Here is a 12,667-nt window from a genome sequence, read left to right on the forward strand (position 1 = left end):
TTTGGCATTTGACTCAGCATGACTCAGACTTGATCTTAGTTTTACTGTTTGGTACTTTCGACCATCTTTGTACTGATTTATTGCTTTATTGTTGTGTATGTTAGTCGCTCTATGTACAGCACTTCGTATGCAGCGTATGCAGCGGTGGCTGTTTGTAAGTGCTCTATAAATACAGTTTAGTTGAGTTAATATCTTAATTGTACTTTGCTATTTAAATCAAAATATTCGGCTTGCATGAGTGATTTAGGCCATGGCCTTGACTTGGATTATTATTATTATTATTATTATTATTATTATTATTATTATTATTATTATTATTATTATTATTATTATTAAGATGAGATAAGATAAGATAAGATATCATTTATTTGTCCCACACTGGGGATATCTTATCTTATTTATTATTATTATTATTATTATTATTATTATTATTATTATTATTATTATTATTATTATTATTATTATTTATGTGGTCTGCGTCGTTTGCGTGTCGATTCAGGTGAGTCATGACCGGAAAAAGGCATGCTTGGTCCCGGAAATGAAAAAAAAAGCCTCCCAAACAGGTACGTTCTCGAGTCTCAGTCGCTTGTTGTTGACTCGCTCCAAAGTTGAACCGAACGAGCTCCAAGTCACGTTTAGCGAGGATTTGTTTTATCTCTTTATGAAAAGAAAGACAAAATTTGTGGGATCGTGACGCCTTTTCGAGGACTTTCCAAAGTTTTGTGCGGTGGAGGGGGGAACATGTCGTCTGGCGTCAAGGTGTGTGTGTGTGGGGGTGACAACGAGCTGTGAGCAATATTCGTCCTTTACAGTAAGTATCATCCTAAAACCGCACAAAACACATTGGAAATATGGATTGCATGTGGTTTATTTTTTAACGAATTGTAGTACTTAATAACACCCAATTACACTGCTATGCACAGGCCTTTATGCGCTTCGATAAACGACGTTTTAGGATCAATAATAGTTAATACATGTGTTTTATATATATATAACTTGTTTTAAAATGCTCTAAAAATACAGTTGAGTTGAGAATTACTGCTCAAAAATCAAGGGAACACTTAAACAGCACAACATAACTCCAAGTGTTCCCTTTATTTTTATATATACATATGTAATTTTTTCTACAAGCCCTCGTTTTTACGTTTGTTTTAAAACACGGTATGTTATTCGTCGTGATTAGCACGTCTTCCTTACTGTGGGTTCAAACGTCTAAAAGCTGCACGTTTGCAAGAACCAATAAGGTTTGACCATTTACAGGTTCATTGTCACGAGTCCAGTGATAGTTTGTGCACGAATTGAATGAATGAAATGAATGAATAAAAAGAAATATAAATATTTTATTGTACACATTTGTACTTATTTAATTTCAACCTCTTCCATCTATGCTCAACCATTTCAGTCCTTTAAAAAGTAATAATAATCAAATGTCCAAAGATGTGAGTGCCGATGCTTGTTTGTCATTACGAATGTGCCCTGGCATTGGCTGGCGACCAGTCCAGGGTGCACCTTGTCCAAAGTCAGGACAAAGGCAGTCTGTCGGAAAATTAATGGATGGTTGGATGCTAATTGATCAACGTGTTGACATTATGGACTGTGTTCCCAAGTCATCGAGAGTGTTTTCAGTAGCCAAGCCAGTTAAAGATTCATCACTGTGCACATAAACGTTAGCATCACAGGCACCGGCTTTGTCAGTCCCAGCTCAGTTTTTTTTAACCCCTGCATGCTTACGTCTCGGGCTTGTTAAAGGCCAATTGAGCGGCTTCAGAATCAGAATTAGCTTTATTGTCATTGTACCACAGGTTGCAACGAAATGCAACAAACGCAATCCGTTCAAGAGACATCGAAAAACAGTAACCAGCAGGGGGGATATCGTTTACTGGATCACCTTTTACAAATCTCTGTGAAACTGTTGCAGAATTACTGTTGCCGCCATTGTCCGGCGGCTGCCCGGTTAGAGTCCACGCTCCCGCCGCCCGCCGATGGAGCAGGACACGCAATGGTTGTATCAACTATTGGCCGACGTGCAGCTGGAGAAGTTCTACCTGCGCGTCCGCGACGGCCTCAACATCACACGCATCGAGCACTTCGCCTATGTCAAGGAGGCCGACCTGGAGCATATCGGTATCAGCAAACCTGGTGAGTCTCATATTCATATGCCATCAAATATCGGCCAAGCAAAAAAATGACTTAGCAAAATGTCCATGCTGGGATATCCACATTCCAGGATGACAGACTTTTTGCAAGGACTGATCTAACTCGGGTATTGATATTTTGTCCCACCCTTTGTATCATATGATACAGTATCAACATTACGATTAAAAACCAAGGTTGGTTTTCATTGAACAGCGCCATTTTTTGATGGTGGAAAAGTGCGACTGTCATGGGTGAAGTTACAACACACGGCAACAATCTCCTGGAAAATCCACACAGTTGTTTCAATTTCCATTTCATTCAGATTAAAAAAATAAAAGATTTCGTACATAAATTGTGCCGTTTTATATTACACCAAGTCTTTGATCATTAAAGTCATTTTATGAGTCAAGAGCTGATTTATGGGTTCTCTTTAAGCAACGTTTTTGACAGTTCTCATTGTTCTCATGCGTGAAGATGAGTTTTTGAATCATAAATAATGGCTCAATAGTAGTTTGATATGTATTTCCCCATACCTCTAACAAAGGTCAAATACGGGACAGCCAAGGAGGAGTACAAAATAAACAATGTCTGTTCGTTTAACGTTCAACAATCCTGCGAGAGGTGTACATTATTTCATCGTTATATAACTTTTGTGATTTATCCAACTTAGTTTGTCTCTTTCACATGTTGCATAATAGTCTCTTTTTTTTTTTGGTAATTACTGTTCTGTCGTCATTGACTAGGCGATTTTTTGTTTAAATTGACGGTTGATTCATTTGAATCAAACCATTCAAAATGTTTGCACCTTTTTCGACGCAGTATTTTTATCCCCAAATCATGACCTCAAAACAGAACACTCGTTTCATCTTCGAGACATATAAAGTGTGGAATTTTTGAAATCTTACACGGATCAATCATATAAAGCACAAATAACAAAGGGGCTTAACACTGACCCCTGAGTAACGCCACGAGTCACAGTTTGGAGCTTTAAGTCAGCTCCACTTGCACGTATTTTGGTCTGCTCTCCAAAAAAAACTAGTGATTCAAGAAAAGGCCACACCCCTAATCCCATAATGACACAAATTCTCCAATCAGGGTTTATGATTCATTATATCATGTGGCGTCTTGCTTGTTGCCTATTGCGTCACATATTACGTTATGCAATAATGGGCCAATGAATCAACTGAACATACTTGGTTTTTAGTTTTCATTGGATAGCAGCAATTTTTGCTGTAAATAAACCAATTGTGTTTTTGACGTTAGAATTGTGTGTGGTTTTATTTTTATTTATTTTTTTAACCCAAGCACAAAGAAGATTATGGGATGCACTAAAACGTTACAAGACGTCCCGAAACTGGCGCTCAGCGGTGCTCAAGGTATGATCACGTGGAATTAAACGCAACTGCAATCACGTCGGATAAGCGCCCCCGATCAACTGCTAACGTCTCTGCGCACGCAGGGTCTGAGCGGCCGCGGCCGCGGACCTGACGGCGGCGGCGGCGGCGAGCACAACCCGGAAGGCGGTAGCCGGGCGCTCCCCAGCCTCATCCAGGACAGCGAGCTGGTTCTCGGGGAGAGGCTGGGCTCCGGCTCCTTCGGGGTGGTCAAGAAGGGGGAGTGGCACACGCCCACTGGAAGAGTTGTAAGACACACAAATGAAAAAGTGGAGACGACGCCAGCAAAACATTCAGTTAATCACACATTTGGAAAGATTCGTTGAGGCTTCGGTGTTTTGAGAGCTTTTTGATAAAAAATGGCAGAAGGAAAAGTAGAAAGTAATACATTATGACACAAAGAAAAAAAAAATAAACATGATTTTCTAAAATAAAATCTGAACACAGTGAGATGATGACCAACGTAAAATAAATGGCATGTGAAATATTTCAATCAATACATCGGCAGTAGAATCAAATGCATAAATATTATTCGACTCAACTAAAAGAAATGAGCAAAAAAAACCATTATGAAATGAAGCCGAGATAAAATACAAAAGAAAAAAAGTAGAAAGAAAATTTTTACTTTAAAATTTTAAAATACAAATAAAAAATCTTTGTAAAAAGAAAATAAGCGTTTAAAATAAACAGAGTAAAAAAATTCGAAAATACAATTAAGTACAAGTGTGTACAATAATAGTGTAATGTAATAATTAAATTAAATGTAATAATTAAAACAATAAATACATACAGTTAAAATTGGATAAATAAAAACTAAAATGGAATCAAAAAATATATTTTTTTAAATGACCAAACCAAATATGCATAACATAGAAAATTGAAGAAAAACTGTAAAATAATAATACAAATAATAATGTATTTGATTTTATGCCTGTTGCGTCGCAGTTGCCCGTTGCAGTGAAATCTCTGCGGAGCAGCATGTCCCGTCATGCAGAAACCTTGACGGACTTTTTACAAGAAGTCACCAGCATGCAGTCGCTGGACCACCCGCATATCATCCGACTTTACGGCGTGGTGCTCACGCAGCCCCTCAAAATGGTGAGCGGACCCCTCCCACCCCGTCCCGGCCGCTTTACCATCTCCGTTTGCTCATGAGCCTGCCGCACCCGTTGCAGGTGACCGAACTGGCCCCGTTGGGCTCGCTGTATGACACGTTACGCTCGCGGCAGTACGAGTACCCGTTGGCGCGCTTGTGGCTCTTCGCCTGCCAGATCGCGGCCGGCATGGACTACCTGGAGACGCGCCGCTTCATCCACAGGGACCTGGCGGCCCGCAACGTCCTGCTGGCGTCCAAGGATATGGTGAAGATCGGCGATTTCGGCCTCATGAGGGGCCTGAGCCACGATGCCGACCACTACGTCATGTCGGCGCATCGGCGCATCCCTTTCGCGTGGTGAGAGCTCGCGTGGACGTGAGCGCCACTCGGCTAGCGCGATGTTTGACTTTTGCACCTTTGACCTTCGTCCCGTTCTTCACACAGGTGTGCTCCAGAGAGTCTCCGCGTGGGCTCATTCTCGCACGCGTCCGACGTGTGGATGTACGGCGTCACCCTGTGGGAGATGTTCACGTACTGCGAGGAGCCGTGGTTTGGCCTGTCGGGAAGGCAGGTAAGCGGGCAGTCGGGGCGGCTCGGGCGAGCGCTTTACAGGAAGGCCCGCTGACCGTGGTGCAAATTGTAGATCCTGTGGCGAGTGGAGCGCGAGGGCGAGCGGCTGGAGAAGCCGCCCGACTCGCCCCAGGGGCTGTACGCCGTCATGAGGAAGTGCTGGGCGTGTGAGCCGGCCGAGCGGCCCGACTTCGCGCGGCTCATCGCCATGGTGACCGAGGCCAAGCCCATGGAGGTCCAGGCCGGCCGGGAGTTCTCTGAAGCCAGAAAACTGGCGCTGGCGCCCGGCGACCTCGTGACCGTCATCGAGCACGGGTAACCCGTCAAAAGTCCACTAGCGTGAGAGTTATCAGTTCTGGCGAGAAAAAAAAAAAAATTAAAAGTGATCGGGCTGATCCGTTGCGCAGCCTGGAACACACCGAGTGGCGTGGCCAGAACCAGAGGACGCTCAACGTGGGCTGGTTCCCTCCTTGCGTCATCATGCCACCCATTCCGCCGTCGGTCCCTCCCGTTGCGGTCGCTGCCGCCAACTCGGCGCCCAACCCCGCCTCCAATTTCATCTCGCCCCCGTTGAAGAGCACCCTGCACCACGCGGCGCACGGAGACGTCCATGCGGATCGTAGTTGGGGATCGCCCGACAACTTGGAGGAGTCAGTCGCCTTTGACGGCAACGGGCATCATTTTTTATTTGGTGAACTTTTGATTGACTCACTTATTCTTGTGGTGGGCAGAGGCAGTAGCGGCTGGAGGCAAGCCAGAGAGAAGGAGGGCTCCAATCTGCTCAAAATGTCAGGTGCTGTATTTCCTCAAATCCTGCTCTACGATCCAATAGATGCCCTTCCCCCTTTTATGTGTCATCCACATCATTAACTGAGCAAGAAATATTTTCGTATAGTTGCAATTGAATACAGTAATGCCTCGTTTATCGCGGTTATTGGGGACCAAAACCACCCACGATAAACGAAAATCCGCGAAATAGCGACCCCCCCCCTCCCCACATAGGTACATGTACGTAATATTTATAAGGCCAAATTTAATGGTATACAAGCATGTAGAAGTAAATTGTGAAGTAATTAACATGACTTAATGACGTATACTAATAGATTTAAACATGTATAAGTTAGGTTAGTTTATGAATAACAAAATACAGTAATTTTTTTTTTAAGTGCGCAAACGGTCCGCGAGAAGCTGCGAAAGTCAGCGAAACAACAGCGAGTCACATAGAGCAACATATACAGTACTGTACTACATGTATATGGGGAAAAATTATATATATATATTAGAGCTGTCAAACGATTAAAATATTTAATCTAATTAAAAATGCAACTGTCATAATTAACTCAAATGAACTAAAAAATTAATCGTGATTACTCACATTTTTTATCGTTTCTGAATTTCCTTTTACATTTTTTGTCCTATTTTCCCCCATTTTAATGCTCTCATCAACATGGAATCATGAATCAGTTTTCTATGTGCCAAATGCAAATATTTACTGAAATAACCATTTCGATTTTCAATTTTACATGAACATTTTTCACTTGCTGCAGTTATTCACACATAATCTCTCACACAATATTACTCTCCATCAACAACAGTGAAAACAATATTTTGTCACAAAACAGCTGCTTTAACAGATTTTTTTATAAAATCAAAACAGAGCAATATCACATTATAAAGTGCACATCTAAGGTACACTAGTACTCAGCCTCTCGTGGATTTAAACCATGGTTGCATACTTCATTTTCCTCAAGTTTGCTTTCAACACAGCAGTCTGTTTCTGTTTGTTGAAGAATAACGAGACACCGGACACCAGTGTTCATTATGTGCCGCTGTATTGGAAACTGCCGGCCGTACAAACAAGCACACGCACTTCCCCCGTGCTGCAGGGGCAAACCATTCTGAAAGGGGTGGGGTTCCCTCCCCCTAATACAGTCAGGCTATGTTGATTGTTTTGGTCCTTCTTGCGCGGAAGTCGGTTTTGTGTAGACCTCATTTCGAATGACGACACTTGGTTCAATGACAACACTGGAGACATTTTACTTCACTGTCAGACGAACACAGAGAAGATCCACCCGCTCTATTTACATGGACACAGAACACTGTAACCTTCCACACAAAATAGTTCCAAACAAGTAACAATCGCGTCAGTGGCATACATCGTATACCTGAATGATACAGAGAGAGAGAAGAACAGATAACTTTGGTCTTGTCAGTGGAGCAATCTGGCAACTTTTTAAAAGTAAACTTCATAAACTCTTTAAGTATCCGTTTTAGGTGTCTCGCGCTGCCGTGGCTGGCAAAACAGACATGGGCGTGGACTTCGTGGATTTTTTTTTTAATGAATGTTTGAAAAAGTCCACGATGCACTGAAGCCGCGATAACCGAACTGCGAAAGAGCGAGGGATCATTTTTTCGGAAGGCAAACATGACTCACCCACTGGGTCCCGCCTGCAGGTATTTCTCGAAGCCTGGAGTCGGTGTTGAGCGGTCGGCAGTCCCGGGCGCCTCCGCCGGCCGCCCCGGGCAGGCCAGCGGCTCCGGCGATGGCGGCGCGCAGCGTGGTGATGCAGCAGGACGTCCGGCGTTTCAGTGAGGCCAGTGTCCTGCCGCCTCCCCGCCCGCCACCGCCCAACTTCAAGCGCGCCAATTGGAAGCCGCAGAGGAGGCCTACCGTGCAGCCGGTCCCGGGCTCCTCTTGGCCGCCACCGCCACCTCCGGCGGCGGGGGGCGCCAACCTGGTCAAAATGTCCCAGCTGGCACGTTCCACACCTCAGCTGGACGAGTACGTGGACGGAAAAGAGCGGCTTCGCGAAAGGGAGAAGTCGTCTCCTGTGCACTACGCACGAGATGCGCTCATCTCGCAGGTCGTCAACCTTTTTTTTTTTTTAATTTTAATCCAATAAATACAAATTTCTCATTCATTACTTTTTTTTTTTAGTTCTTGTAAGATCACGATTTTGTCATCTGGTAGAATTAGGACAGAGCGCATCCTGGAATTTTTCCGTTGTGTTGTGTTCAGGTGATGGAGGCTGTGCACGGGGTGACCATCGAGGAGGCTCACGGCGCACTCCAGCGGAATGAATGGAACCCTCTGCTTGCTGAGCAGCAACTCAAGGCAAAAAAAAATTCGAATTTTCTTCACTCTATTCTAAGAACACCCCCCACGCTCCCCTAAAAAAGAAAGAAAATACAGCTTGCAACGCTGAAGGATACAATTTTCTTCCCCCAGAAAATATATTTTTTTCATACAAACATTACAACTATTTCCATGGAAAAAAAGATTACAAATGCCTTTTTTTTCTCTCTCGAGTAACATTTTTTTCTTGGGGGTGGGGGCAAATTCTGATTGAAAAAAAATTCTCAAAAGATAACTTATGTTATTGGTTATTTGCTCGATAGCAACTTGTGTTGTCCTTACGCTATTTTTTTTCTTCTTTACTCCGATAAGATCACAACTTGTTTCTCCCGTCGCACGTCGTTCTAGTTTGTTTTCCCAAAGGTCAGAATTAGGTCAAATTAAAAGCCACGCCGAGGTCTTTGCCGTCTCAATTTGAGCTCTTTGCCGTGGTTCACCGTCACCCTAACCAGAATGTTGCACCCCGTCCGTCCACAGATGGAGCAGCTCTACTCACTGAGTCTGTGCTCGCGAGAGGACTGCTTGCGGATCCTGTCCAGGTACCAGTGGAACCTGCAGCTAGCCAGCCGCTACCTCATCCGCTGGTCGCGCGATGACCGATCGGCTTCGGGCGAGAGAGAGCGTGCGCAGCTTAGCGGCGAAAGACGGGTGTAAAAATGCATTGTCACTTTTCAAAAGACACTCACCGTTTCTTACACTTTTTTTTTTTATTTTATACATTTTAAAAAATATATATTCTATTCATTACTGTATTACTGTTGATGGGACACTTGTTCATATTTCCCTGTGTAATTTGTTCTGTTGAATACATTTGTTGTACATTATTCTCATGAGATTTGTGACCTTATCCACAAAAAAAAAAAACCTGTGAGTTTACAAATTTGTACATACGATGACTTTTTTTCATGCAAGACGATATTTTGTAAATTTCCCCAGTGTGGGACGAATAAAGGATATCTTATCTTATTTTGTATGGGTGCGAACTTTAGTACGTCTGGTAAATTTATGGCATTCATGTCAATATCACTGATGACACACTGCCCCCCCCCACACCCCTGGTTAAGATGTGTTAAATGCCTTGAAATGAAAGCAGAAGCATCCACACACTGAAAATGGTCAAAATTGCTGAGCAGAATTAAACTCTTTCCATAGCCATCTCAGTTCCCAGACCTCAACCCCATTGTAAACCGGGGGGGTCAAGTGGAAAGGGATGGTCTTCGTCTTGAAACAAACAAGACGAAGCGCCGTTGTGTTGGCAAAAGGGGCATGTACCAAGTATTTACCTCAGGGGTGCTAATAATTGTGGCACACATCATTTGATGTCAAAGAATCAATATTTTGATGTGGGTTTTGGTTTTTCCCCACTGAATAAATACACTTGATTCAAAGGTTGGATTTTCCTTCTTGTTCTTTGCATATTTATCCCATACAAAGGCTTCGGTTCATCAAATCAATTTTAATATTACACTGAAAATACAAAATGCAGTTTCTAAATGTCAATTTAACCCTTAGATGCATGAGTGACTGGCCCCTACACTCTTCCATAGGTGGGTGAAAAATGACCCATAATACAATAAATGCTTTTTTTAATGACATTTTTGTCATTTTGGTTAAGAATAATCACTTGTATAAAATTTTGTAATATATTTAGGACCATACAGGAATGATTTCATGTTTGAAATATCTTTATTTTTAATTTTTTAACATTTTTGAAAAATAAAAATTACCCAGAATAGCAATAGAAAAATGTGAACATCCATTTTGTGTGTGTGTGTGTCTGTCTGTCTGTCTGTCTGTCTGTATGCATTGCCTGTTTTGCCTTTCTGGCAGTGATCATTGCACACAGGTACATTGCATTTCCCACACCTATTGCTGACTTTGCGATCTTTGTTACTTGGGCAGATCTGACACCTTTTTCACTTTGGATGGCCCTGTGTATTTCTTTCCTGTGTCTTAGTGGTGGCTTTTGTCACCCCGCACCTTTTCATTGCTCCAATAATCGGGATTTGCAGTTGGTTGCAGCTTTCCAGTCGACACCTCATGTGTGGTGTGACAAGCTCCTTTGACAGCTCTTTGAGGAACAGCCGTCGTGCATTGGTGATGCCACTCTTGAAATCTGGGTGCTGAGCCATGAAAAAGGTGTAGGCATTTAGGGTACCGATCTCAATTATGTTGTACCATTGCACCATGGGCCACCTCTGTTTGTCGCTTGCACGGGTAGTTGCCAACCATCTGGTCAATGGTGTCTACACCTCCATTTGTCTCGTTGTAAAATTTGATCACTTCTTTTTTTTTCGTTTTACTATGTTCATCCACTGCTTTGTCGTGATGCATCGTGCTCAGGAGCACAACAGATTTTCCTTTCTTTCTGACATAGCTGACCATGGTAAGGCTGTCATTGAATCCAAACTCTATGCTGTAAACCTCCCTGGACTTGGAAAGCTTCATCAGAGTAGGGATGTCTGGCTTGTTCTGACATAGAGTCCCCACAATAGTGAGCTCCTTCTCCAGGAGATGCTGCGCTAGTGGCACACTGGTGAAAAAGTTATCCATGGTGATGTTGCGACCGGTGTTTCTAAATCTACCACACAGCTGCTGGACAATATTTTCTCCCAGATTCTTCTGAACGTCTTCCCCTGGTTGTCTCCCCGTGTAAACTATACCATCTATTGCATAGGGGATGCCTGCATCACAAACCCAGAAGATCTTTAGGCCATACTTGGCAAGCTTGCTTGGCATGTACTGTAGAAACTTGCACCTTCCCCTGAATGGCACAAGCTGTTCATCGACAGTGACACAATCACTGGGGATGAATTGCTGTCTGCAGTTGACCAGGAACAGGTACCATGCATAGCGAAAGACTGCCATATGATCTGTTTCCAGGCTTAAGGCCAATTTGTAGATAAATCATAGTCATGAACGACACACAAACAATTTTATATGAAGATAATACTTAGACGTATCAGCTCTTACAGTGTAAAATAATTTTCCTGAGGGGTTCATTTCTGATAGTATAGTCTGCCCAGTCCGCAGTCAATGTATTGCTGACAGCCAAAGTCGATTCGAATCAGTGGTTCCCATTGGACTCCATAGTAAATGTACACGGGTCACTTTTGACCCATTTATGGAAACTTTGGGTAGCAATACAAAAACTGAAATTTCTTAAAATGTATAAAATGTAAGTTAAAATTGTGAAAGACATTATATAAAAAACATGTTTTTTGAGGAATACCTGGAATATGAAATTATAATAAATTTTCAGTCCGAAGATATTTCAAGAAAAAAACCTCATTGGGTCATTTTTGACCCACATATGCATCTAAGGGTTAATTTATGAAGGCCCCACCCAAAAAAATCCCAAACTACCTGTCCATATATGAAAGAGTAATTGCCCCACCCTCCACCTTGTACCTTAAACAGGCAGTTCAGTTTAAAAAAAAAGCCTCTAATATGGCAGAGCTGAAGCAATTCTGCCAAGAAGAGTGGGCCAAAATTCTTCAACAAAAAGACTCATCACTAATTGTCGCAAACGCTCGATTTCAGTTACTGCTGCCAAGGGTGGCACAATCCATTAAAAGGTTCAGGTGGCAATTATTTTTTCACACTGAGATAGGTTTGGAATTTTTTTTTGTGCCTTGATAAATTAAAGGGCCATTTAGAAACTGCGTTGTGTATTTCCTTGGGGTGTCTCTGTGTGATATTAAAATTGGTTTGATGAACCGAAACCTTTGTGTGTAATAAATATGTAAGGCAAATCCTTTTCACGGCACTGTAAAGTTATTATATATATATAAAGTATAAAAAGAAAAAAAGCATGCAATATTGTAAGTGCATAAGCTTTAATGTACATTTATCAAGTATAAATGATAATGATCACAGTAGACAGTGTTTTCAATTCCTTTTCAATCTTCAGTATGAATAAAAATGTCAAACGTGTCAAACAAGTACGAAGAAAAGGGACTACATATGTAAGATCAGAGATAGTGCCAACATTTGGGGACTAGTCTCGGAGTGGTTAAACAATCAGGCACTTGCGGCGGAGACAGGCACGTTCTCCAAAAGAGAACTGCGGGGTTGAGTTTTGCTGGATGACTTGCACCGCTTCCATTGGGACAATTGCGTGGCAAGCGCACTATTTTTAATTTGCACACATTTGGACGGATCCGCTCCATACAGCCTTGCGTGAATGCCACTCTGCAATGCAACGGAACGGAATTTCGTACATTCCTCTGTCGCGAAGAGCAGGGCTTTCCTTTCCTAAATCAAGAGCAGATTTTTTTCAATGCCCTTTTAAGAAAATAGGTTTTGATGTGTTTTTTTTTTTTTTGGATTTTT

At 42.5% G+C, this 12,667-nt stretch overlaps 1 protein-coding gene across 2 annotated transcripts; it reads left to right on the forward strand.

Annotated features, from left to right (window-relative positions):
* Positions 1-421: 421 nt before the first annotated feature.
* tnk1 (tyrosine kinase, non-receptor, 1) lies at positions 422-9,720 on the forward strand. 2 transcript variants are annotated; one of them, XM_052063771.1, is made up of 13 exons: positions 422-811; positions 1,919-2,139; positions 3,442-3,512; positions 3,596-3,778; positions 4,476-4,628; positions 4,706-4,983; positions 5,071-5,197; positions 5,270-5,511; positions 5,604-5,846; positions 5,934-5,989; positions 7,651-8,060; positions 8,216-8,311; positions 8,810-9,720. In XM_052063771.1, the coding sequence occupies exons 2-13, from the start codon at positions 1,983-1,985 to the stop codon at positions 8,984-8,986; spliced, it is 2,193 nt and encodes a 730-aa protein (XP_051919731.1). In that variant the 5' UTR covers positions 422-811; positions 1,919-1,982; the 3' UTR covers positions 8,987-9,720. The 2 variants fall into 2 exon arrangements, with proteins under 2 accessions (XP_051919731.1, XP_051919722.1); XM_052063762.1 differs by having other exon boundaries at positions 423-811; positions 5,928-5,989.
* The last annotated feature ends 2,947 nt before the right edge of the window (positions 9,721-12,667 follow it).

This window comes from Hippocampus zosterae, chromosome 1 (genome assembly GCF_025434085.1).
Source record: "Hippocampus zosterae strain Florida chromosome 1, ASM2543408v3, whole genome shotgun sequence".
Taxonomy (NCBI): domain Eukaryota; kingdom Metazoa; phylum Chordata; class Actinopteri; order Syngnathiformes; family Syngnathidae; genus Hippocampus; species Hippocampus zosterae.

Bases quoted from the DNA above. Each gene is read 5' to 3' on its own strand.
- tnk1 (XM_052063762.1), top strand. From the start codon at position 1,983: ATGGAGCAGGACACGCAATGGTTGTATCAACTATTGGCCGACGTGCAG. The intron at 2,140-3,441 runs GTGAGTCTCATA...TTTTAACCCAAG, and splicing joins TATCGGTATCAGCAAACCTG to CACAAAGAAGATTATGGGAT. The intron at 8,312-8,809 runs GCAAAAAAAAAT...GTCCGTCCACAG, and splicing joins TTGCTGAGCAGCAACTCAAG to ATGGAGCAGCTCTACTCACT.